Source organism: Plecotus auritus (genome assembly GCF_963455305.1).
Source record: "Plecotus auritus genome assembly, chromosome: 2".
Taxonomy (NCBI): domain Eukaryota; kingdom Metazoa; phylum Chordata; class Mammalia; order Chiroptera; family Vespertilionidae; genus Plecotus; species Plecotus auritus.
In genome coordinates, this window is record NC_137771.1 from 13,101,102 (window position 1) to 13,128,195 (window position 27,094).

The 27,094-nt window shown below is 53.4% G+C and overlaps 1 protein-coding gene across 1 annotated transcript in view; it reads left to right on the forward strand.

Moving 5' to 3' along the window:
• Nucleotides 1-27,094, forward strand: part of ALPL (alkaline phosphatase, biomineralization associated) — a 58,991-nt gene that overhangs the window by 21,014 nt on the left and 10,883 nt on the right. Inside the window, exons 2-6 of the mRNA XM_080656049.1 lie at nucleotides 17,496-17,669; nucleotides 21,443-21,562; nucleotides 21,879-21,994; nucleotides 23,702-23,876; nucleotides 24,578-24,753. Of these exons, the coding sequence (XP_080512175.1) occupies nucleotides 17,609-17,669; nucleotides 21,443-21,562; nucleotides 21,879-21,994; nucleotides 23,702-23,876; nucleotides 24,578-24,753 (648 nt within the window). The 5' untranslated portion in view covers nucleotides 17,496-17,608. The remainder of the gene's footprint in view (nucleotides 1-17,495; nucleotides 17,670-21,442; nucleotides 21,563-21,878; nucleotides 21,995-23,701; nucleotides 23,877-24,577; nucleotides 24,754-27,094) is intronic.

The window sequence follows — 27,094 nt, forward strand, 5'->3', positions numbered from 1 at the left end:
TTTTGAAGTGGCTAAGTCTTTTGCCCATTGTGTTTTGGGGATATTGTTAGTCATTTTATTGTCAACTTAGGAGTTCTTTATTGGATACAAGTCCTTTGTCAGCTATATTTACTGTGCATATTCTTTTTTTTTTTTTTTAAGAATAGTTTATTGATTTTTTTTTTATTTTAAAGAGAGAGGGAGGGAGGGAGGGAGAGAGAGAAACATTGATGTGAAAGTACATCGATCGACTGCCTCCTGCATGTCCCCCACCAGGGATCGGGTCCACAACCTGGGCATGTGCCCTGACCAGGAATAGAACCGGCAACATTTTAGTGCAAGAGACAATGTCCAACCAACTGAGCCACACCAGCCAGAGCGCATATTCTTTTTTATTATGTGCCTTGTCTATTCAATTTCTTTTCTTTTTTTTAAAAAAAAAATATATCTTATTGATTTTTTACAGAGAGGAAGGGAGAGGGATAGAGAGTTAGAAACATCAATCAGCTGCCTCCTGCACACCTCCCACTGGAGTTGTGCTCGCAACCAAGGTACATGCCCTTGACCGGAATCGAACCCGGGACCCTTCAGTCCGCAGGCCGATGCTCTATCCACTGAGCCAAACCGGTCAGGGCTATTCAATTTCTTAATGGTATCTTTCAATGAGTGGAAATTTTGAATTTTGGTGAAGTCCAATTTTTAAAAAATATATATTTTATTGATTTTTTACAGAGAGTAAGGGAGAGGGATAGAGAGTTAGAAACATCAATGAGAGAGAAACATCGATTAGCTGCCTCCTGCACACCTCCCACTGGGGATGTGCCCGTAACCAAGGTACATGCCCTTGACCAGAATCGAACCTGGGACCTTTCAGTCCGCAGGCCGACCCTCTATCCGCTGAGCCAAACCGGTTCGGGCCAATTTTTTTCTTTTATGAAGTTAGGACTTCCTGCCTACCCCAAAGTCATGAAGATATCCTCTTACGTTTCCTTCTAGAAACTATGAATCTGGTTTCATAATTTGGTTTATGATCCATTTCAAATTAATAAGATCTGGGCTGATGTTTTAACTTTTAACTGATGTTTTACCATTTTGTTGATATTATCTGTTTCTTAATCCTCCCTGGCTTCCTCGTGGAAGTGTTTGTCCATCTGATATCCTAGTTCCCTGTTTCATTCCTCAGCTGCCATGTCCATTCTGCCTATTATGTTTGTTTTTTCAGCTGGTTTTCCATATAGAATGTTTCCATTTGGGTCCTTTAATACTTTCTTGTTCTATTTTGTTTTGCTAATATCTTTCCTTGTTTCTTTTGACTGTTTCCAATGCTTATTTAAAATTCTCAGTCCATTTGTTGAATACGGCTAATTCCAGTGGTATCTCTAATCAGTTTGTTTTGTTGGAAGCCATTGTGCTCCTTGGATTTCCTGTTTTTTAACCTAGGACCTCATTTCCTAGGGGTCTTCATTCTCTCTGGTGCTGGAAAGAATCTAAGCCTGACCCTAGTCTCTGTCAGCACCGAGCCCAAGGAAATGACAGTCCCAGAGTGGAGCCCCCCCAGGCAAGAGACACACAGCTCCTCACTGGGGTTGGCATCACCATTTTCCCCAGCCCTCCTAGTAACTAACTCCACAGGGCTGGGCCTCACACTCAGCATCCCGGGAAGAAGCCGCCAGGGGAGGGGGCTGCCTGTCCAGGTCAGAATCCCCCAGGCTGGAGATCTGGAAGGGAAGGGGTGGTGGAGTGACTGATTCCAGGTTGCCTGCTGCACTGCCCTGAAGTTACCCCAGCAGACACTTGCCATTGGCCTGGGCCACTGATGCCCAAGTGAGAGCATTGACCTCATTGTTCCAGGGCAGTGCGTGTACGTGTGTATGGGGGGTGGGGAGTGGGGGGGTGAGGAGAGGGAGGTTACTGGGGAAGGCTTGATGCAAAGAGACAAGAGCAGAAACCAACCCCTATATTCTTTCCCACAGTATTCTCCACCTCCATCCAGAATGCTCCCTGACCCCTCTCCTGGCAGCGGCACCCTCCTCGCCCTACCCACACCTGTATAAAAACCCCTCCTGCCTCCCCAGGAGATTCTGTTTTCTCCATCATTTCCTAGGTTTAATGACATTTTACTCTATTACTCTAGGGTTGATTTGGGGGAGGAGCCATCTATCCTCGTCCTCCCTCACTGTTAGTCTTAGGGCAGAGTGCCTGTGGCCCCACGTGCACCGCATCCTCAGCCAGAGCACAATGGCCACCCAGCAACCTGATTAGAGAGACCACTAGAGTCAGCGATATGAGAACCAACGGGCCAAGAACTTTAAATAAGCATTAGAAACATGCAAAAGAAATAAGGGGAGATATTAGACACATAAAGCAGTAAGAAAGCGTTAAATAAAACAACAGGTGGAGATATTCAATATGGAACACTGGCCTCATCCTCCGTCTGCCCCTATCCCAACCTTTGCACTCACCTTACAGCTCACTATTCTCGAAAAAGAGACCTTCGTGGCCTCTAAACCTTTCCATGGGCTGTTCCCTCTGCTTAGACCGCCTTTTCTCTTATTTCATCCTCAAGATTCCTTTCCTGACGGCCCCCTCTGGTCAGTGTGATACTAAGTGATGGCGTGGGGTTCCGGAATTAGGAAACTAGGGTGCCTGCCCTGGTTCTTCAACTAACTGGCTCTGTGACCTTGGACAGGTCACACTACCTCTCTGGACCTGAGGCTCCTGCTGGGGCTAAGAAGGGAGTGTTGGGTAGGGCTATTAGCTCTAGAGTCCCTATTAGCTCTGACAAGCTGGTGGTTGCGTAAGAACAGAGGTTCTGGAGTGGGACTGGCCATGATCCCCTCCTCGGTCAGCGCTTAATCACTATGTTTCCGTGAGCAGTTATTTCAACCCGCGAAGCCTCAACATACTACTAGCCTAGCATAACGGTTAAGGCTTGTACTTTGGAGTCGGGCAGTTTGGGTGCATAATCCCTACCACTTGCCTGCTGTGTGACTGTAGGCAAGTGGCTTGACCTCTCTGTGCTTCCCCGCTCCCCTTCTTCCGTAAAATTGGACTGATACTAACAGTGCCTACCTCAGCGTGTAGCAGCCCGATGAATGCAGCTATTGTTCTGCCGGTGGTGGTTGTGCACCATTATACAGACGTCTCCATTCAGTTCAACACATTCTTGATGTTTGTCTGCCGGGATCTGCTAAGGGTTTTCTCAGTACACTGTCTATTAAATTTTATCTCTTGCCAGATGCTCTCCATTGCCTTTTATCTTTATAACAACCTTGCAAGTTAGGGATGACTAGTCATGTTTTTACAAATAAGCCATCTGCAGCTCCAGGGACCTTTGGAGGTCACGAAGCTGCCTGGCCAGGACTGAGCCTAGGACCACCTACTCCCTGGCCAAGGTCTCTCTGCAATACCGCCGTGTTCAGAAGGATTGGACTGGGGTTTGGGGATTACTGAACAAACTCAGATGGGAAAGCTTAATGAGAAGCTCCCTACCCCCTTACTCGTGTGTTCCAGCTGTCTGCCTGCCCTGGGCCATGCCCAAGACGTCTTTTGTAGGTTTCGTGCAAATGTGGGCTTAGTGATGGGCCAGAAGTTAATTGCAGAGGCAGAGCAAGGGTGGGTTGGACAATGAGGGGCTCATATGACCTGGGAGAGAGAGCCAAAGGGCCTCTGGGAGAGGGAGGAGGACTCTTGGAGGACGTGGAATCAGCAAAGAGGAGGATCGCGTTTCAACAAGCCCGGAGCTGGAGCTGGAGCGGGAGGCCTGTGAAAGCAGATGTGGGTCTTGCCAAGAGGCAGTTCCAGAGGACGGCCCTGGGGCTGAACCCTGGCCTTGCCATGTATTCCTGTGGGCCTGGGTACATGGCTTCACCTCTCAGAGCCTCAGCTTCTTCATCTGCAAAAGGGCTCCTACTACCATTTGGTACCGTTAGGGGAGATGGCCCGTGGGAGACAACTGGGTAGATTGGCACGCAGGAGCCTGAGATTTAATCCTGGAACTTTAGTTCCCTTATCTGCAATTTGGAAATCACATTGGGATTATTGCAAGGCGACAGCAGGATACTTTTTTAGTGAGACCTTCTCTGACCTGTCTATTTAAAACTGTAAATGCCACCTCTCTTCCCCGTCCTCCCCCCTGCCTTCTTTTTCCCATCAAACTTAGCACCACCTGGTGTTCTACTTATTTTCCTTGTCTCCTCTTCCCACTAGCAGGAATTGGGCTATTTTGTTCAGCACCTAGAGCGGCAACTGGCTTATAGTAGGTGCTCAATAAACGGTGGTTGAACGAATGTTGGTTGAATAACACCTAGGGAAGGCCCTAGTGCATAGGGAATGTTGCATCAGAGTCAGCTGGATCTTAGAGGTGGAGGGCAGAGGCATGAGTAAAGCCAGGACAGGTCGTTTGGGGTGCCAAAGGCTGCCCATGAAAGCGGCCTGGACTTCAGGATAGTGCCTGGCCCGTCTCTGTTCACAGTCGCAGAAGGTGAGCCCTGTAGGAGAGCAGAGCTGGGTGGGCCTGAGCACTGGGAATTCTCAAGGAGCCAGGACCCTTGGGAAACAGGAAGTGCATGATCCTTGGCTTTCCTCTTTCCTTTGGCTTTTTAAACCACTCTGATTGCCCCCCAAGTGGAACAAACTACCTCAAAGAAATGACCAGTGCCATTCCTGCCGCCCCAAAGGCTAAGAGAAAAAGCACTGTGTTTGGAGCCAGGTAGATTCGTGGGCATGGCCTGGCCCTGCCCCACTTTAACGGAAGGACCTTGGGCAAGTCACTTCACCTCTCTGAGCTGTTTCCTTCTCTGTGAAATGGGTGCAGAGGTATTGCCCCGTACACTGACTTTCTAGGGCTTTTGTGTAAAACCCAGTAAACATGTGTGTCATGACCAATCGTCATTAGACTGAAGTGCCTAGATCAGAGCTTGCACCTGCAGCCCCAAGCGCAGGGCCAGGCACACAGTCGGCACTTGGAACCTGGTGGTCAGAGTTGTTAAACTCAACTGACAGCAACCTGTTGTGAGGGGAAGGTCTGAGTCCCTCTGAGGAGGCCCTTCTGCACGACGCCTGCAAGTTTATAGATTATAAGAGAACCTAACTTGTATTCAGTTGGACTCATATTTTACCATGAACTTAAAACTTATGGACCCACCCTGAGCTTGTTTGCAAGATTTGTTCGTTGGTGTGAACAACTGGCTGAGTATGCCATGATGTGCTCGCTTACAATGGCAGAGAAAAACTGAACTGGAGTCTGAGGTCAGATTCTGTGTTTCAAGTAACCAAAAGTCCAAGGGGAATTAATTAGCTCATGTAACTATGATGTTCAGAGGTAGGCTTCAGGCCTGGCTGCACCAAGGAACTCAAACAATGTCACCAAAGACTCAGATTCTCTGCATCTCGCTATTCAACCTGCTGGAGGGTTGCTTTATCTTCAGGCTCCACATAATGCCCTCCCCACCACCTTACACCCCCACAACACACCATCCAGGTGGAGAAAGTCTTCCAGCTTAAGCCAGTCAGGATCCACCTGGAGCTGCTGGAGGTGGGATCAGTCCCACCTGAACCACTGGCTGAAAGGGGGAGTCACTTCCCAAAGGGAACTTGGCTGTATCCTTAGGAAGGAGGAATGGATTCGGAGTGGCCATAAGTTACTGCAAATCTCCACTACAGTCATCAGAGGGGGGCAGTGGAAAGCCATAGAAACATGTGCCTTCCCGCACTCCCCTCCCCGTCAAGAAGCCAATATTGGAGGCAGAATGGCATTAATTACCCCTGGTTTGCAGATGAGGACACAGCCCTTGAGCATTCAGCCTCTCTGTGCAGAATTAGAAACCCAGAGCGGCTGACCTGGGAGGCTGGGGACCAATGTGACGGAGGCCCTCCCTTCATGGAAGGAGTGCTTTGTCCAGATAGGAAAGTCCCCAGGGAGGCTGCAATCACGTGATAGCCCAGGAAGAGCCCGACGAGGGTGGTCATGAGACAGTGTGGGCATATACACAGTGGGAGTCGGGCAGCAGTCACCTCTATCTCTCTCTCTCTCTCTCTCTCTCTCTCTCTCTCTCTCTCTCTCTCTCTCTTGGAGTGAGGTCACCTGCCATGCTCACACCGGCCTCCTGTATCTGGGGTGGCCGAGACATCAGGTCTTCCAGCCGTGACGGAAGCTGGCATATGACTGTGATGAGGGTAGCAAACACACTGGATATGGAGCCAGATAGGCCTGGCCAGATCCCAGCTCTCCCACGTGGTTGCTGTGTGACGCTGCACCTTCCACCCCCTCTCTGAGCTCCAGTTTTCTCTCTGACCCTGAGCTGATCAATCCCACCTCACTGGGGTCTTGGGAAGCTGAACAAAAAGCTCCCAGCACATGGTAGGTGCTGCATTAAGAGTTTGTCCCTCCCCTCTGCATAGTGTCCTGCTAATAGCTGTGTGTCCTTGGCCAAGTTACTTAACGTCTCTGGGAGCAATGATAGCACCGACCACACAGTGTTGTTGTGAGGAGGTAAAGCATTTAGACCCGTGCCTGGCTCACTTATCACTATTACAACTGGCTAACATTTACTGAATGTTTAATACGTGCCAAATCCCTGACCTTTATCTCACTGTTTATTGTTGAATTCTCATTCTCACAATAGTACAGTGACAGCACGCCCTGGGATCGTCCCCACTGACCATAAGAGGAAATTGAGGCCCAGAAAGGCGAAGAAGCCAGTGCGCCAGGGGGACTCTGCCAAGCTGTGCGCCCTTGGCTTCTTGTCTGGGGAGTAGCCCCTGCCCTGCTCCCTCCCAGGGTCTCAGAGGAGGTCAGTGCAATAGCGGCCAGGAGCCTCCGCCGGCTGGAAGCTTCTCTGGGAATGCGAGGACCATCGTTAGCCACGGGCCCAGCTGCAGCAGCATTATCTCTGGAAGCATCAATGCACTCCCTGCTCTGACAGGAGCAGGGCATTTACAAGACCCCTGCACACGCCACCCAGGGATGCTGCTTATGCTGGCCACCACCCAGCAAGCTACAAGTTCATGGCCCATTTCCCCACAGTCCAGAGCCACCTCAATCTCCTCTTCCAGGGCCGAGAAGCTTCCTCTCCTAGGGAAGGGCTGCTAGGGTGTGTGGGCACTGGGGGCCAGACGCAGGGAGAGCCATGGTGGTCCAGTGTCCCGTGCGAGGCCCAGCTGAAGGGGTCGTGGGGGAGGAGGAGTGTGTCCATGATCACATAGGGGTGGTGCACAGCTCAGGGACCTGGACTCGGTCAGTCTCAGATGTGACCTCTGACAAGTCACCTCATCTTCTGTAAAATAGAGACAGCCCTAGCCAGTTTGGCTCAGTGGATAGAGCATCAGCCTGCGGACTGAAGGGTCCCGGGTTCGATTTTGGTCAAGGGCACATGCCCGGGTTGAGGGCTCGATCCCCAGTAGGGGGCATGCAGGAGGCAGCCGACCAATGGCTTTCTCTCATCATTGATGTTTCTATCTCTCCCTCTCCCTTCCTCTCTGACATCAATAAAAATAAATAAGTAAAATAAAGTAGGGACAAGAAGAAGTCGTCCCTCCGGGGGCTGTGGTGCACATACAATGAAATGCCATCTGGGAAGAGTGCAATGAGTATGAGTCAAATAGTAGCTGCAGGAAATCCATTCATCTACCACACGCCACATACACTTGGCCGAGAGAACAGTGTGCTTCCTTTCAGGTCTTGCCTGCGGCTGTAGGAGGTGGCCTTTTTCTCTGGGAGACAGGAACATCCACAGGTACCACTGAATTCTGGCTTAGTTACTTACTGGCCCTGTCACCTTGGGCAAGCTGCTTAACCTCTCTGTGCCTCTTTTTTTATTTTCATTTTTTATATTTTTATTTTTTTTAAATAAATTGTATTGATTTTTTACAGAGAGGAAGGGAGAGGGATAGAGAGCCAGAAACATCGATGAGAGAGAAACATCGATCAGCCACCTCCTGCACACCTCCTACTGGGGATGTGCCCCCAACCAAGGTACATGCCCTTGACCGGAATCGAACCTGGGACCTTTCAGTCTGCAGGCTGACGGTCTATCCACTGAGCCAAACCAGTTAGGGCTCTGTGCCTCTTTTTTAAAAAAAAACAACAAAAAAAACCCACCAAGGACAATATTGCCTAGTTCATAGGTTGTTGTGGGATTAAGTGAGTTAATATAGGCACGGTGTTGAGAACAATGCCGGCACACAGTAAGAGCTATGAAAAGGTTCGCTATTATTAAGAATACAATGACAGAGTAAGTAAAATAAGGATTTTTCTAGAATAGTCTGAAATGTTCTCTTCAGTTGACACAAATCATTAATGTCTAGAATTCCAAGACACTGGCACCCACGTTGCCTTGCAGACTACCTTGTACTTCCAGTAAAAGCTCCCCAAATTCTTAGCTGGTTAATGGGAGACCTATCCTGCCATGAGGTGCTGTGTGACCCTGGGGAGGTCATGTACCCTCTCTGTGCCTTCCTTATTGTGGATTGTGAGAGCGGGGATGGGGGAGCCACATCTAGCACCCGAGGGGTCCTGCACTTGGAGTATTGAGTGCCAGAGCATGAGGGGTGGCCAACATCTCAGAGAAACACAGAACATCCCCCCCTCCCGCCCGCCCCAGCTTCCAGGCTTGGCTCAGAGCCATGTGGCCTGGAACAGAACACGTCCTCTCCGTGGGATGGTGAAAGCCTGTGTGTCCATAGAGCAGCCTCCCTGACCTTGCTCTGCGTGGGCGCCCCAGCCACGCAGGCCTGAGGAGCGCTGTCCCTGGGCCCGGCCCTCCCTCCCCACCTCCCAGCTGCCAGCTCTCCTCCCACCAGTTGAATTTTGACTGGCCCAGTCCTCTGCCCTCAGGGCCAGGCACCTCAGGGAGCCCCAGAAAAATCTTTGACTCCAGAACCCGGACCCTTGGAGCTTCTGGTTCCAGCTCTGCTGCATGGCCTTGGGCAAGGGGCAGAGATCTGAGCGTCAGCATCCTCACCTGTGAAATGGGCTGGCGACGAGGGTTTTCAACGAGACGGGCATGGAAAGGGGCTGCTCTTGACCAGGCCGGGCTCAGGGAGCAAAGCCCTTTGTGGTCAGTCCAGGCTGCCTCTCTGTCACCGACTGTTGGCTCCTGTCTTTCTCCCTGACCTCAATCCTGCATGGCTGCCTCCTCGCCTTTGCACATGCGGGTCCTCCTGTCGGGAGCATCCCCTCTCTCTGTTCCTCTCAACCCCTCCAGCCCGCTGTCTTCCCACCCGCTCCATGGAACCTTCCAGGCTGATCCTGGATGTTCTATCTGTCCTTCAAGAGAAAAAGAAAGCATCAGGCTGTGGTGGGTTGTTTCCTCCCACACGAATCTGTGTGTGTGTGTGTGTGTGTGTGTGTGTGAGAGAGAGAGAGAGAGAGAGAGAGAGAGAGAGAGAGAGAGAGAAAGAGAGAGAGAGAGAGAGACAGAGACAGACATACAGATCTGGTTCTCTCAGGAAACACAGACAGACCCCTTTGACTGTAAGAGCTGGGACCTCTACCCCTTAATCAGATACCCCCACCACGTGAAGGTGCACAGCAAGCGGGTGAGCCTTAGGTTCCTAGAATCTTAGATCTAGAAAGACCTTGCGGGCCTCCCACGTGAGCAGGTCGGCAAATGGCCACCTGGCCGAGTGGACAGAGAAGGGTCTGCCCATTCTCAGCTACAGCCCCTCGTCTGCCCACTTGCCCATCAGTCCATCCTCCCCACCCATGACCATAGCCGCTGGCCAACTTTCATTGAACACTGACCCTGACCTGGGCTCTGCTTTAAGCCTTTCCATGTATGAACTTGTTGAATCCCTCCAACACCCTCTGGCTTCTGCTACCCTCCCACTTTGCAGGTGGGACGCCTGAGGCACAGAGGCGAGGGGTCACTGGCCCTGAACTCCCCAGCTTGAGACGGGCAGAGGCAGGATCTGAACCTGAAGCCCTGGCTCCAGAGCTCGTTCTTACCGCCGCTGAGCGGCCTCTGAAGCCAGTCAGCATGGACCCTGCCACCCTTCCACCCACCTATGGACACCCCCACCCAGCGGGCTCCACCTGCCCGGGGGCGGCCACCATCCTCAGAGCCAGATCCCTGCTCTCTAGAAGCTCACATCATGGGGAGGAGGCAACATGGAGTCTGATCAATTCAAACCGGTGTTGAGTGCCTCCTGGGGTTCTGGGCACCTGGGGAAGAGCTATAATTGCTGCCAGGGCTGGGGTGGGGTGGGGTGGGGCAGTTCCACAGAGCTGAGGTCGAGGTGAAAGGGTGGGGGGAGGACTTCATCGGGTGAACAGCAAGGAACATTCCAGACCAGGAACGCAGTGTGCAGAGGCTGGAGGTGCACGCGGGACAGCTGGCACCTCATCAGAGCCTTTACGACAAAATGGCCTGGAAGCAGGCAGGCTGCCACCGAGCCTCCCTGGACACTCCCACTTCTGTGTTCTGCTGACCGGCTGTCAGCAGCCAGAGGTCTGAGTTGTGCTCCATGCCTAGCACCTGGCCCACTGCCCCCTAGGGGAAGTCCCTCCTTTGGTCTGACCTGCAGCCCACGCTGACCACCACGAATTCCCTTCTGGGCCCTGCACTCAGAGGCTGCCTCATGGCAGCCATAAATAATTCTGACAGTGAATGAATCGAGTGCCGGCCAACCAGGCTTGCCAGAGACACTGGGCTTGGCTGAGACAGGGGCATGTCTCCTATCCCTGACCCTGAGCTGGAACGTTCCTGGGCCCGTCTTCAGCCGCGCGCTCTCCCTCTCCCGGGCAGCTACTGCAGCCCAATTCGGTCTTGCAGGAGCCCCCAACCCCTTTTCCATTCCCCTCTTCTCTCCCCCTCCACCCCCTGAGAGCACAGAGGACACTCAGCACTTCTCAGCCACAGCTCCTTGCAAGAGCCAAGAAGGCCCAGCCGACAGCCCAGAGGACTGGCTCCCAGTTGGCTCCGGGCTGGTTCTGACTGTTCCCTGTGTGTATCTATCAGGATTAGGAGCTGGGAGGCCGGGGTAAGTCTTTCCTTTTCTTGGAGCCTCAGGCTAACCATCTGGCCAATGGGAAAATCTCTAAGGCACAGTTTGCCTGTGAGATTCTGAGTGAGTAGGTATGGTGTGGGAGGAACAGGAATTTATTTAGGGAGTCATGTCTCTTTAATTTATCTTCTTAAATTTGAGTACAGTCACTCCATTAAACTAAACCTTTTCCTCCTCCCCCAACACTCCCTTAACTCAATTCTTTTTTTTAAAATATATTTTATTGATTTTTTACAGAGAGGAAGGGAGAGGGATAGAGAGTTAGAGACATCGATGAGAGAGAAACATCGATCAGCTGCCTCCTGCACACTCCCTACTGGTGATGTGGCCACAACCAAGGTACATGCCCTTGACCGGAATCGAACCCGGGACCCTTCAGTCCCCAGGCCGACACTCTATCCACTGAGCCAAACCGGCTAGGGCCCTTAACTCAATTCTTATCAGATCCTCACAACACCCAAAGATGCAGCAGGTGGGGTTCTTAGGCTCCCCGTGGTCGGCAAACTGTGGCTCGCGAGCCACATGTGGCTCTTTGGCCCCTTGAGTGTGGCTCTTCCACAAAATACCACGGCCTGGGCGAGTCTATTTTGAAGAAGTGGCATTAGAAGAAGTTTAAGTTTAAAAAATTTGGCTCTCAAAAGAAATTTCAATCGTTGTACTTTGATATTTGTCTCTGTTGACTAATGAGTTTGCCGACCACTGCTCTAGACGAACTTTTACATGTAGCATATGGGCATGTAACTACCTCCCAGATCTTGTAAAGACACTTCCATCGCCCCAGGAAGTTCCCTTGCACACTTCCCAGTCTCTACACCTCCCAGGTAACACTTGGGAATAAGACTTTGCCCCCAATCACACCAAGTGATTTTTGTGCTCCGGTACATTTGGGGACAACTGCTCAGAGGACCCTTCCCAGCCCAGACATTCCAGGACCGTGATCTCTGGACCGGGGCTCTCTCTGACCCCTCCTAGGCGCTCTGGAAGCACGAGTTGACACTCCCTGGGTCTCAGATGGAGTTATTAGGCTGGCTGGGGGTGGAGCTTCAGAGGGGGGCGCAGGCCCTGGAGCGGAGAGGGAGGAGAAGGAGGGGGGAGTGTGCCTGTGGTGGAATGAGCTTGTGGCAGGGGTGACTTCTCGGGGTCCCTGTGCAGGGGTTGGCTCAGTGCCTTCCACCTCTGTGGCTCTGGGTTACCTTTACTTCCTTCCCTCACCTGAGAAGAGGGACAACTGTACCTGGCTCTCTCTCTAGGTGGTTAGTGAGGATTAAACCAAGGTCAGCGATGTCACACCGAGCTCACCACACCATAGGTGCTTTCCTCAGCGGGAGAGGGATGCTCAGAGGTGCAGGGACCCACCTAGCATCACGCGGCCGGGAAGTGATGGAGCGGGGCCTGGACCTCATCTGCTGGCTATGCTACTTGACCGAATGACTCCACTGATATGCCCCAATGTCCTCATATGTCAGTGAGGCTAATAAGCCCCACCCTGCCTTTTATCACCAGGATGTGAGGACGTGATGCAATTCAAGTTAAGGGATTATCGAGAAAGAAAAAGGTTTGATAGAGTAATGTCACTGGTTGTCCTGTTTCCATGGTGACTTCAGTGGCCTTTCTGGGGTCAGGAAGAGAGGACCTCCCTTGGCACCAACAGGGTAAAAGCATCTCCCCAATCCTGGGTACTTGTACCATGGGGTCTGCGGTGCCCAAAGAGGCAGGAAGCGCTGGCTTTCCTTCCAGGCTCTGCATGTGGCAAGCGGCTTCACTTCTCTGAGCCTCAGTTTCTGAGTCTGTAAAATGGGAACCATACTCACCATCCTGACTTCATGAGATGTGGGAACCCAAGAGGAAATGAAAATGGGGGAGGGCGCAGTTCAGGCCCCTCCAGGCAGGCGGCATGCCGCTCAGCTACCTCCAGCCTGCCTCTTGGGTGACCACTGGCTCTGGGCCGGGACCTGACTGAGCCTCGCTGCGCCCCTGCAAGGCTGGTGCCGGCCCAGTTCCCAGGGAGTGCAGACAAGGGTCTCTTTCCTGCTGCTGTTTTTACTCCACAAGGTGCCAGCACAGCGCTGGCGCACAGTAGGTGCTTGTCTACCCTGGCTGGTCAGGACCATCCAAGAAGACAGAGACTGTGTCTGCGCTCTTCCCTCTGAGGCCTTAGTACCTAGGACAGAGCTGGGCAGACAGCAGGTGCTCAGTAAATGTGTGGGAATGAAGAATGAGTGAACAAGCAGCCGGTGTGAAAGGATTCGGCTGGGGGAGGGGAGCTTTGTGGGCTAGTCCCCTCCCATTTCATCCCTCCTGGGCTAATCCCCGAAGGAAGATTAACCTGGGGACAAAGCCAGGTCACACTGGCCACTGACCCAGGGCTTTGGAGTGAGCGTCCAAGGCGAGTGTGGCCAGGCGTGTATAGGGTGGGAGACCCTCTTCACCTCAAGATGGCCCTCCTGACCCCCACCCTGGACATGGTCCTCACATGGGTCCTCAGCCTCCTCCTCCTGGCGCTGGCCTTGGTCCTGCTGTGCTTCTTCACCTGCCGCCTGGCCAGGCCGCTCAGGTAGGAGAGCTCACCTGGCCCGACTCTCTGCTGCCAGCCTTCCTGTCTAAACTTTCGCTTCTGTTTGCTCTTGTGGGGCAGGGAAAGGGCGGGCACTGGCCTCCCCCACTCTCCGTGGCGGGGAGACTGAGGCCCAGAGAAGTTGCGTCAGCCTGGGGTTGAGTGGCACTTGGCCGTGGACAAGCTTTGCTCACTTTCCTAAATTAAAATTGGGGGGACGGTGCCGAAACCGGTTTGGCTTAGTGGATAGAGCGTCGGCCTGTGGACTGAAGGGTCCCGGGTTCGATTCCGGTCAAAGGCACGTACGTTGGTTGCGGGCACACCCCCAGTGGGAGGTGTGCAGGAGGCAGCTGATCGATGTTTCTCTCTCATCGATGTTTCTAGCTCTCTATCCCTCTCCCTTCCTCTCTGTAAAATATCAATAAAATATATATTTTAAAAAAAATTGGGGGGACAGGGGCTAACGACACTCGGGAAGATGAAGTAAGCTCACAGATCACAGCACAAGGCTGGGTACAAGAGTGCCCGAGAAGCGGTAGTGATTTTTATCAGTTCTGTTATTCTGTCATTTGTCCTGGGCCTTTTGAGACCCAGCCCAGAGCTGGCTTTTTGCCCAACTCCTGGGGCTCCCGTGCCTTCTGCCCCAGGATGCTGACTCAGGGCCAAGGCCAGCCCCTCGCTCCCTCCCCTGACCTGCCAAGTAGCTGCTCCTTCTCCCCGGGCTCCGCCGGGGCTTCTGCACACTTGTCATGAATAATCAAGGCACGTAGCTGGGAGCCTGGCAGAGACGGACCGGCTGGGAGTGGGGGTGATGGGGTTGGCGCACACTCGGATGCTCCATTCTGAGCTGGCAGAGCATTGGCAGAGGGTGGTGGGCAGCCGGGGCCCCCGCAGCCCCAGACTGGGCCCCACGGAGCCCGTCACCCAGGGCTGCCAGATTGCAGACTTGGAGCCTCTGAGTGGGGGTGGGGGTGGGGGCGGGAAAGGGGAGCCAGCAGGGGAGACTGGCTTCCTGGATTCCCACCCCCTCTCCTTTCCAAGCAGAGGCCATGGGAGAAGGCACCTGTCCGTTTCCAGGACAAGCCCATCTCAATGTCCCATCCAGAACATTCCAGCCATTACCATGGGGTCTTGCACTCAGTCCGCATTCACAGAGCTGTGCGTGGGTTAGAGATTCAGAGATGGGTTCGATGGTCTGTACTGTCACAAAGCAGTCAGTGCAACAGAGAAGAGACAAACAAGTGCAACCACTGGGGGCTGGATGAGCCTTCAGGTCTCCTGGGGGCCACCCTTCACTTTCCTTTTCCTTATCCATTGTTGGCTTTGGACCCTTGGTGCAGAGAGAGTTGAACAAGTCATATCTCAGTGTATGGTGGACTGTCATGAGCTCACCTCTTGTTTATTCATTTCCCTCTTCATTCCTGCTTCCTGCTCCCTGCTCCCCACAGCTCCCCCAGGTCCTCATGTTAATGTGTTAAACATGGCCTTGAATGTGTATGTGTCCTCGGGAATGATGCTGTTTTCTGTATGAGGGTGTGGCCTACATTTATACACAGGGAACTGCATCTTCTTCTTTGCACTCCTCACCCCATCCTGTGTGTGAGCTCCATCCACACCGCTGTTTTGACCTCTGGTTTTAATGCCACAGATAGTGCCACCGCCACCCTTTATTGATGAATTCCCTAGTTATAGGAAATGATGTGATGATTTCCACCAAAACCAAGATTAAAATGACTCTTCCATTGGCTGGGAATGTTCACTTAGAAATAGAAAAAGTCAAGGTGAGGGGGAACAAGCGTTTGAGATCCAAAAACAATGGTAGCCCTACTCCGTTTGGCTCAGTGAACAGAGAGTTGGCCTGCTGACTGAAGGGTCCTGGGTTCGATCCCCAGTAGAGGGTGTGCAGGATGTAGCCAATCAACGATTCTCTCTCATCAGTGATGTTTCTCTCTCCCTCTCCCTCTCCCTTCCTCTCTGAAATCAATAAAAATGTTTTTAAAACATAATAGTAATAATTAAATCCTATATATTAAAAAAAATTGCAATAGTGGGAAGCATTAGGAGTTGATGGCAAGGGGAATTTCTGAGAAAGGGAAGGGGAATAGTTGCAGGAGTAGAAGGAAGGAATTCTTATGAGTCATGAACTAAGGAAGGAATTTCTCTGCAGGTGCAGCTCACCGAACGGAGTGATGGTAATTGTAAAGAGTGTCATTAATTCTCAGTCAGACGTGATAGCCGCAATGTCTGCTTTCCTGTCATTTTCTGCAAACCGCTATTTCGCCACAGCGCTGCTTCAGGCCCCGCCCACGGTTACCTGGCCCCGTTCTAATGCGCCACACGTGAGGAGTAAGGCGCGCAGGACAGGCCTCTGGGATGGCAGCTCCAGCTCCATTTTGAAGCGGTCCCATTTATGTTCTTTTTCACGCGAGAAACCGCAGGGGTGCACAACCTTGCATGGCTAGAGTGTCTGGATAGGTAAGACGCACTCTACCTCTGGAAAAAGGGAGGTTGAGTCCACCTTAAAACCGTACGTGCTGCACCCCAGTGCCCAGAGGCGAGGATTCACTGGCACCGCATCCCACAGAACACCCCGAGTTCACCAGACACGCCGTCCGATTGCACAGCCCTGTGCTCCCCGCCCCCTCCTCCTGGCTCCTTAAACACCCAGCGTGGCAGTGGGGAAAGGGAGGGCGGACTGAAATAGCCGGCATTGAACTTCTAACAGCAGGCACTCAGCACTGAATGGTGGGGTTCCGGGTGTTTCATAATTATTTTTATTCTACAGTAGCTTCTAAACATTTCTAGAGTAAATCCTAACATCATAAAAAATGTTATTAAATTAATATACCATATCGATGCAGTAAATTGTTGTTCAAAATAGTTTAAAACTGACGCCAGGAAGCCCCCAGGATGGTCCCTCATGCCGGTACACTGCCTCTGAACGTCATGCCATCGCCATCGTGGCAGGGCCTGGCCCCATGGGAAGTAGTCATTCTTCCCCGCTGGCCTCACCCACCACGCTGGGAGCTGCTAGGGCTCTGCCTTGCTGTCCGTGCTCCGTGGTTGGCTCAGGACATCTTGACATCAGTTGGAAGCCAGTGCTCTCAGGCGGGAGGGGAGGGGAGAGGAAAGAATCACCTGTGTGTGTGCGCGCGCAGAAAAGTCCACGTGTTGGCAAGGATGTGGAACTCCCCGGGCATCTGTTCACATTTTCAAAAAAAGTATAAAGGTAACATCTCAACGCAGAAGAAAACTTGGGACACGCAGAAAAAAAAATCATCAGAGTCATCGGTAATGTTACTACCCAGAAATGGCCACCCTTCCCAGCCAATCTTTTCCTATCGGTCACTTCTATGGTTTTTATATCTCTCATCGTAAATGACAAGCTCTGGGAGAGAAGGTAGCAGACGTAGGCGTCCCTCTAAGAAAGGGTGGGCTCTTTTTTTGTCTCTGATGTTCTCGGGTCACAGGTAATTAAGAGCCTGAAGACTGATGTTCTAGAACAGTCTTTCCAAGGTGTGGTCCATGAGCCGAGAGCAGGGGCATCGCCCCGGAGCTTGTTGGCAATGCGGTCAGAATCTCTGGTCGGGGATGGGGGTAGGGGGCAGAATCTAGCTTAACAAGCCCCGCAGGAGGTCTGACTCATGCTACAATTTGAGGAGCAGCGCGCAGAAAGCCCGGACCCTGGTGGGTTCCGGTGGACTGACGGTGAGCGCTCACTTGGGAAATGGGAGGGAACCACTTTGTGGCATGGCACTCGTTCCTGATTCTACCACCGTGTGATTAAGGGAGAGACCACCTAGGTTGGCATCCCCAGGTCTGGCTTGTAATAGGTGCTCAACAAAGACTTAGTGAATGAAGTCAACAAAGGAATTAAGTAAATGAACATATGAACTCTGGAGCTGTGGCCCACGTGTCTTTTTTTTAAAAAAAAATTTTTTTTTTTCATTTTTAGGATCGGAACATCAGCTAACATCGGCTAACCGCTGACCACTGCCAGCCCACCCCTCCCACCCACGTGGACTGTACCTCTGGGCTCCAGAGAGAGAGCAGGGCTTGGAGCGCATCATGATTTCACCATTCTTGGTGCTGGCCATTGGCACCTGCCTTACCACCTCCTTAGTGCCAGGTAGGATTGGGGGGCACAGACGGAGGGTGGGAAGACCTGGTGCAGGTGGGGTAGGATGAGGGCATTGCCTATGTTCAGGGTCACAAAATCACCCAAAGTATCTAAGAGCAGGAAACAAATGTCAGAATGGGAAGACCCAGCTTGGCTACTGCACGTGCTCGTGTAGTCAGTCACGCATTCCTGCTTTACATTTTCTTGTTCTTTAATTGAGATTTCTCTTCTCTCATCTCTCTATAACCTGAAATATAACTTATTCAGTAAACTCTTCCAGGGCTTGGTACGCTAAGTCTCCTGTCGGTTTTGTCTGCTTAGCTCATGGAGTAGTGAGTGCATTTCCTTGTGGTTTGTAACTGTTGCTTGTGAACTCATCCTCAACAGGAGTTGGTTTTTTTGTTTTCTCTTGGACAGTCAGATGGGAATGTTTCTACAGTGCAGATTATATCAGATTTTTCAACGAATTCTAGATACGTTTTTATGTTAATTTCTCAGTTCGAGGTTCTTATGCCATAAACTCAGACCCCGCTTAGCACTGGCTCAGTTTTGGAGTCGAGTTCACATGTCTCATGACTGGCTTCTGTCCCTGTCCCTTCCATAGCTCCAAGGTCAAACAGGCACATTAAAACCGCTTCAACCTAGACCTGCATCTTGTCTTACATCCCAGGGCCTCAGCATCCGCTCCTGTTTACTCCTCTGGTTTTGAATTTCCGGGCATACCCCTCCCCTCTCTTCCTCCTTTTTCAAGCTATGTACTGTTTTTGTTTTGAGTTGGGTTTTTTGTTGTTGTCGTTTTCAGCATTTCCGTACCTGTGATTAGAGAGGGGAGCCTTCCTTGGCTCCATCCACCATGTGGCTGGAAGCACCCCCCACCGCCCTCACTGAGCCTTAATTTCTCCATCTATTCGGTGGAGATCATTCCTCAAGGCTATTGTGGGAAGGACATGGTCCAGTCACAGTGTCTAGCGGGGACATGGTCCAGTCACAGTGTCTAGCAGGGAGGGGGCTATTAGGGAGAAGATATTTCAACAGATCAGAAAATTAGGGTACAGAGAAGGACCGGCCTTGCCAGGTCACCCAGTGAGTCAGTACAGAGCTGGGCTGAGGACCTGAGCTGCTGGCTTCCCAGGCTGCCGCTCCCTCTGCGACCCCATGATGCCTTTCAGTGTGTGCCTTTGGGGACCCAAGACTGAGTCCCTGCTTTCTCAGCACCCAACTGGTGAGAGGTGAGCAGATGGATGAAAAGGAAAAAGGATGAAAAGGAAAAAGGATGAAAAAGTGATGAAATGAAAAACCTTCAAATATTCAGCAATTTAAAAAAATTCAGCAATTCAGTTTTTGTGTGATCTGTTTCGTTTTAGCCACTCTGATGAGTGTGCAGAGTGGTACACTGTGTTTTCTTTCCTTTTTAAAAAATTTGGTGTAACTTACACCAAGTTAGTCATAGATACAGTTTTATAAATCCATGTAACCCCCGCCCAGATCAAGGAAAACACTTCCAGGCACGGGACACCCAGGGGCTTTCCCTGCCCTCCCAACCCCCACGCCAAAGGAAGTGACTACCAGTAGGTACACTCCTGCCACCACAGACGAGGTTTGCCTTTTGAATTTCACATAAACAAAACCACACCGTACGTACTGTAAGCTGACAAAAACAAAACCACACCGTACGTACCGTAAGCCGACAAGTATAGCGTTGCACGGTGATTAGAGCTGAAAAAGAAATGGGCGGTGAAAACAATGGCCTCCTGATATTCAATTGTCCAAAGCCGTCATGGCTGAGCTCAGTTCTCTGACAATGGAGTCCGTTTGGCATCCACTGAACCGCACTGAGGGGCAAGCCCTGGGATGCCTCTGGTGAGAATGGCACGGGTCCGCAGGGAGCAGCACAGCAGGGAACTTGGCAAACTGGTAGCAGAGCTTGTGTGGGGAAGGAGCAACAGGTGCAGGGCAAGTGGGGCGGCAGGCTGCAGGTGCCCAGGAAGGGTACAAGTGCATCACCACCCAGGTGGCACCCAAATGGCCAAAGAAGCTCCTGGACCAGCGCTGGGCACTGTGGTGTGGGGTGGGGGGGTCTCCTGAGCCAGTGGGATCCCTGATCAAAGCCAGTACCGGGCACTGTCCCAGGCTTTGCCTCATTTAGTCCTAGCACTGCTGTAGGTAGCTGTGTCCCCCCATTTGCCTGGGGTCTGAAGTTAGTGAGCTCAGCAGACACCTTCAGGAGAGAGGCAGTGCTGGGGGCTGCCAGGGGAAGGTGGTGGGCTAAGGGGTTGGGGGGGTGACATAAGGGGAGACCTCTTTTGGGGAGGGAGTGAAGTGTGGATGCGCCCAAGGCTTGAGGCCAAGAGTGGCTTCCTTCTGCCTCCGCCCACCTGAGGCAGGGGCACGCCCCTAGATGTGTGGGTTTCCTGTTTTTCTTCTTCAGCTCTAATCTCGATGCTCCCTGTTGCATTTCATAACGTGGAGGAAATATGGTGGCCGCCCCATCAGGCTGCTGTGTGCCAGGCACTTGCCTGGAAGCCCTGCAGGGCGGCGCAGGCCTGAGCTGGGCCCAGGGGGAGGCGCGTGTCCTCAGCCCACGAATACGCAGCTCGGCCTTGGACAAACCCTCCCGCTCCTCCCGGCCTCAGCCTTCCCCTCTCCGACCGGGAGGCATTGGAAGACAGAGCCTACCTCCTGGCTTCTGTACTCCGATGCGCTGGTTTAAGGGGCCCGAGTACAGAGGGGAGCCCAGCAGGCATGGGAAGGCCCCTGACGCCCGGGGACGGGGAGCTGGACCTCTGGAAAAACAAGGGAGTCCAAGTCTGGGGATGGAATTACTCGGGGGTGGGGGATGGGCTTTCCATGTTCTCCCGTGGGCCAGGTGTGTCACTGCCTAATCCAGTCCTCATGAGACCCCGAGAGGAAGGTACAGACTACGCATTTGAAGGGGGGGAAACGGAGGCTCGGGGAGGTGACTTGTCTACACAGCCTGGACTTGGCACAGCCGCGATGGGGAGGGGGGCCAGTGAGGTTCGTCAGACACCACAGCTGTGTTCTTTCCACTGGAAGATTGACCACTGGACACAACACAGGCGAGGGAGAGGGAGAGAGAAAAAGAGGAAGGAAAGAGCATTCCTGGTTCCGTTTTACCTCAAGGTTGGGGATTCAGAATGTGCTCAATTACCCTAACAGGAGTGAGGTTGTGCGTAGCTATTGCCATTGGGTTCCTTAAACAAAAGGCAAGTCTTTAAACAAAAGACAGGTTTCACTTTCCAGCACTAAGCCAGGTTCCTGCTGAGCCTACTTAATCAGTAAGCCACGCAGAGTTTATAATTGATGACTGAGACGTCTGGGGACTCACGCAGTTGTAAGTAGTTTGTTCTCTTGAACGGCTTAAACATTACCTTCCTAATCTCTCGCTCGTCCAATTCATTTGCTGCCTTAGCAGAAATGTCCCTCTACTGGGTGGAAGGAAAGAGCCTGGGCTTTGGAGTGGAACTCAGCTCTGCCAGAGTCTGCCAGTGCTGTGTGGCCTTGGGCTAGTCACTTGGTGTCTCTGAGCCTTGGTTTCTTCATTCTGAGATGTGGGGAGAAGACCCAGGGTCCACAGGCTTGTTTGGAGGATTAGGTAGGAATAGGTTTACAAACCGCACGATGACTGTCAGATGGGCATCTACTGCTCCCTCCCCATCCCGGCACCCTGCCCTCAGGTATGAGAAGCTGAGGTACCTGTAAGTCTGGGGATGAGAAGCTAGGCCCACCCCCTGCCAAATAACTCTGCTTCGCTGTCTGTACAGAGAAAGAGAAAGACCCCAAGTACTGGAGAGACCAAGCTCAGCAGACCCTGAAACATGCCCTGAGCCTTCAGAATCTCAATACCAACGTGGCTAAGAACACCATCATGTTCCTGGGAGACGGTGAGGCCTGAGGCCCGAGGGAGGGGCTGGACAGGGCACCTAGGGTGGGGGCCACAGGGCCAGGCAGAGGTGAAGGGGACTGTGTTGAAGAGGCTGCGGGGAGCCCCGGGAACATTTTAAGAAGATGGGGCCAGGCTGTGGACCCACGAGATGGGCTGTACCAGGCGGTCCCCTGGGGAGGGAGGGGTGCCCAGTCACATTTCCAGAGCCATACTCTGGTGCCCAGTGCCCAGCCTGAGTTGGCACCAAACTAGAGAGCTATGGGTGCCCGAGAAGAATGGCTGGAGAAGCTGAGGCCCTCGTTTCCCCTCCACAGGGATGGGCGTCTCTACGGTGACGGCCGCCCGCATCCTCAAGGGCCAGCTGCACCACAACACCGGGGAGGAGACCAGGCTGGAGATGGACAAGTTCCCGCACGTGGCCCTCTCCAAGGTGAGCTCCAGCCCCTGCCTCTCCGCTTGCAGCTCGCAAGAAAGGGAGGGCAAAGTGCTCAGCCCTCCTGGCGTCTCCAAGGCCCTGCTGTGAAATGGGAGCAGCAGCAGCTACTTCCCAAGACTTTATTTTGAGGGCTTAGCGCATTGATTTTTAAAAATCGATTGAAGAATAACATACGAGAAAAGTGCACACGCGCACAGCGTGGGTTTTCACAAACCGCCCGTGTCGGTATAACCGGCATCCGGGTGGATGAACCCGACAGCAGCCCGAGCCCCCCGCCCGCCCACCCGCAGACTCGCGGTCCCTGCGTTTGTACTTGATATAAAGGGAATCGGGCGGTACTTACTCGTCCATGTGGTTCTGTTGCATTCATTCTCTCCCAAGGTGGCTTGGGAAGTTAATTCGATGACTGCTGTAAAGTGGTAGCTGTTGTTACTGGTGTCATCACCGTTGGCAGTGGTGTTCTGAAATAAAGATCCTCTAGACCAGTGGTTCTCAACCTTTCTAATGCCGCGACCCTTTAATATAGTCCCTCGTGTTGTGGTGACCCCCAACCATAAAATTATTTTCGTTGCTACTTCATAACTGTAATTTTGCTACTGTTAATGAATCGTAATGTAAATATCTGTGTTTTCCGATGGTCTTAGGCGACCCTGCTAGCGGTTCTCAACCTGTGGGTCGTGACTGTAGCAAAATTACAGTTATGAAGTAGCAACGAAAATAATTTTATGGCTGGGGGTCACCACAACATGAGGGACTGTATTAAAGGGTCGTGGCATTAGAAAGGTTGAGAACCAACTGCTCTAGACCAGTGGTTGGCAAACTGCGGCTCGCGAGCCGCAATTTGCCGCTCTGTTGACTAATGAGTTTGCCGACCACTGGGCTAGACTAAATGTTACCGTGTAGTTGGAAGCTGTGAGGATTAGGCAATTGTGGCATATGGTGTGCAAAGAGGTAAAGGGTAGTATATGACAGTGGTCGGCAAACTCATTAGTCAACAGAGTGGCAAACCGCGTCTCGTGAGCCGCATGTGGCTCGCGAGCCACAGTTTGCCGACCACTGCTTTAGACCAAGCACGTCAAACTCGCGGCTGGCGGGCCACATACCTCGTGTAATAAACGAGTTTGACATGCTTGCGACACTCCCAGGGAATAGCAGGGACTGGCTGATGTTTCTGTGCCTTCAAGGAGCTCTCAGGCTGGTGGGGAAGGGAGACAGTTTCAGGGTCTCTACTAAAGGTCTGAAGCAGGAGAAGGCCTCGTCCCCATGTCTCCATTCTAGATCCTGCCTCCCCCTCTCCTTCCCCACCCCCTTCAAGAACTGAGCCTCCTGCCCCTCATCTTTCCCTTCCCCAGAATTCACCTGCCTTCCCCTCCCCCTTGCCGGCTCCTACAGTCCCAGACTCAGAGGGAGGCCTAGCTGGCCCAGCCCCTCTCCTCTGCCAAACATTTCCACGTGTTGGAGAGTGGCCTTCCTGCTCCTTTTTGCTGCCCTGGCTGCCAGGGCAGAGGGAGGGGGGCAGGAAGCAGGCAGCTCGGTGATGCTGTGGCTCTGGGGGGACCTGTGGGCAGCAGGGCTCAGCCAAGGCTGTGGGAGACCTCTCTGTCTCCCTCATGCCCCGGCCCCATGGTGTGGGTGGGGGTGGGTGGGCAGCAGGGTGAGCCAGGGCCTGGCCATCTTCCAACCCTCCTTCCCTCCCTGCAGACATACAACACCAATGCTCAGGTCCCCGACAGTGCGGGCACCGCCACTGCCTACTTGTGTGGGGTGAAGGCCAATGAGGGCACCGTGGGGGTGAGCGCGGCCACCCAGCGCTCCCACTGCAACACCACTCAGGGGAACGAGGTCACCTCCATCCTGCGCTGGGCCAAGGACGCCGGTGAGTGGGGGTAGTGGTGGGGAAGGGGGCCCAGCTCTGTGACCTGTCTGGGCCTCAGTCTTCCCAACTGGACAATGGGGAGAGGGTAGAAAAAAGGGTGCTCTGCAGGGCTCTTCCAGCTCCGATTCTGAGAGTCTGAACTATTCATGGGATCCCGCCCAGGACAGGGAGGCTGGTGGTTTAGGAACCCACTCCGGTGTGGGTCCTGGCCCTGGAGCATTTCCCTGAGGCTATTCATCCCACTGTAAAATGGCACGAAAACATCGCCCCTCAGAGGCTTGGTGTGGGGAAGGCCAGGGGCCCAGCCCAGTGCCAGCCCGTGGGGGTCCTCCTTCCTCCTGGAAGCGGGAGGCTCTGGCCCATGTCCCCTGGAGTTTTAGGGTCAGGGTACGAGGCCAGCTGACACAGGCGACACCACCACCTGAGAGCCCGTAGGGGGCTGCTGTGCTCCTGCAGGCTCCTCGGTGGAGGGGAGGACTCCGCCCGGGTGCTCACAGCTCAGGGCTCCTCCGGGAGGCAGAGTGTCTGAGCTGCCGGAGTACATGGAAGCCACCATCACCCCGTTAAATACTGATGGGGAGACTGAGGCCCAGGCAGTCATGCAAACTGACAGGAGGCCAGTCTTTAGCCAGGAGGAGGGAGAGGCAGCCTGGACACCACCGTCTGCAGATGAAGCCAACCCCTCCTCTCCCGCACCCCAGGGAAGTCCGTGGGCATCGTGACCACCACGCGAGTGAACCACGCCACCCCCAGCGCCTCCTACGCCCACTCCGCCGACCGGGACTGGTACTCGGACAACGAGATGCCCCCAGAGGCCCTGAGCCAGGGCTGCAAGGACATTGCCTACCAGCTCATGCACAACATCAGGGACATCGAGGCGAGTTCAGGGGGTGCAGCCAGTGCAGGGGCCCCCGGGCTGGGAGGCAGGATCTCGGGGGGGGGGGGGGGGGGGGACGCTGAGGCCTCAGGTACAGGCTAGCACGGGAGAAGCAGCTTGGCCTGGCTCCCCAAACACCTGGGAGGGCTCCCAGCCCATTAGAGGATTTGTGGTCGGGGCAGGGAGGCTCTGTAGGATTTCTCCATGGTGGGGCTGAGGGATAAACCCTGATGTGGCCGCCACCACACCGCAAGAACCGGGCGCCCAGGGATCATTTCGTCAATTGGAGCCTGGCACTGCACTCCCACTACACGGGGAGGTGGGGTGGCCATCTGAGGGGAGTCTGCCCTGCATATCCCCACGTGCACCAACAGGTATGTGCCCCACGACTCATCCAGCATGCCCAGGGACGAGGTGGTGTGGACCGGCTAGCACCAGCTCTCACTTTTAAACTGCTTGGGTTCAAATCCTTGCCCTGTTTGCTAGCTGTGTGACCTTGGGTCAGTTACTTAACCTCTTTGAGCCTTCCCTTTCACCCCCCTTTGTGAAGTGTACCTATCCTCAGTAAGCCCGTTGCAAGATCTAAATACAATGATCCCTGTAGAGGCTGCAGGGCCTGACACGTAGGAGTGCTCAGAAAGCAGTGGCTTTGATGAGTGAGCCATTTGTCCTTGCCCGAAACACAAGCTTTAAAACCCCGAGCAGGTGTGTGAATGCTTGCCACCCAGACATGTCCAGAGGGGTCCCCATGCTCTCTCCCTAAATGAGAACCTCTGGCTTGTTCCTTTCTCAGTGGGGATCGGGTGGGGGAGCAACTGGGACTTTGGCCCCCAAGCCTAGAAGGGGTTCAGTGAGGCTCAGAGGGAGCCCCAGGTCCTGCCTACCCCTTACCTCTGTTTCTAACCTTACCAGACAAACTTGCTGGCTCCCAGACCCTCCTTCTGTCCCCCATAGAATCCCCCCAATTTCAAAGTGCCCCCCAGCCTCTGTACCAGCCCATGCCTTCCCTTTTCCTAGTGGTGGCTTAACACCCTTTCAGGACAAACTGTCCTGCTGACCCGTTTAGTGAGCATATATCCAAGGCACGGCCGCCATCCTGACCCGTGTCCTGGGACAAGTCACTTCTCCTCCCTGACTCAGTTTCCCCACCTGTACAAGAATAGAGAGCCCGCTTGCCCCCTCCTAGGGCCACTGGAGGCCGAGATGAGGTCATGATGTGAGAACATTTGTTGTACAAGCACAGGGTATAATTATGGGACTGCTCTTTAGAGAGATTTGGCAGGAACAGCCTGAGAGGGGACAGGAGTTTTAAGGGAAGATTTCTCCAGTGGGGGTGAGGGGTGGATTGAGGGGGGTCCTCAGGAGCCACTGGGGGATGAGCGTGGGTGAGAGTGAGGAGGGAGGGCCGGGCGAGTACTGCCCCTCCTCCCTTGCCTCCTTTCTCCTCATCCTTTTCTCTCCCATCGGGCCTGCATCACCGCCACCCCAAAGCCCCCGGCCCCCAGGCTGCACATGAAACAAAAATCCTGGTGTCCGCCCTGAAAATAAATATCTTTTGCTAAAAAAACAACAAAAAAAGAAAGACACAAACCCAAACCCCAAAGCCAAACAGCAAGTCTGTTATTTAGGAGTTTAATGAGCCCGTGTGAAGTCTCTGCCGGGGCTGGAAATGAGGAGGCTCCAGGCACCAAGATTGGGGGCTTCGTTTCCATGCCGAAGATGCCAAGGGGTCAGGTTCTGTGGGAATGGGGTGGGGGGGCAAGGGGTCAGTGACCCGGGCCCCTTCTCCTCCTCTCACAGCCTGCTCACCCCCAGAGAATGTGCCCCTATGGGAACACCCCGCGGAGGCCACCCCTGGGTGCCTGCAGTCCTCCTGTGCCGGTCCTGGGGGTGGGTGCTATTTCCATTTTATAGGTAAGGAAACGGAGGCTCTGAGAGGAGAAGTGACAGGCCCTTGGTCAAGAAGGGACAGAGTCAGGATTCAAAGCCATGTCCCCACCAGTTCCCCATGATCCCAGCTGGTCCTGGGGCGCCCTGCCCATCTGGACCTCCCCACACAACCTGGGTCCCGGGAGGCAAATGGAGCGGAAGGTAGAGGAGGGCCTGGAAATGCCAGGCCGGCTCTGCTCCCCGAGGTGTCAGCCAGGGGCGGCGGCCTGGGCTGACGCCTGTGGTGACAGGACACCGGTGTGGTGGTGACTGTGGGCGGCAGCTGTTATGCTCTTGGCCCCGTTTTAAAAATAGTCAGGACTTCAAACATGGACTCCCAAGGAAAACAAACAGTCCCGCGTCCCCCGCCCGCGCAGGCAGCGGTGGGTAAAATTAGCCTGGCGGTGACTCC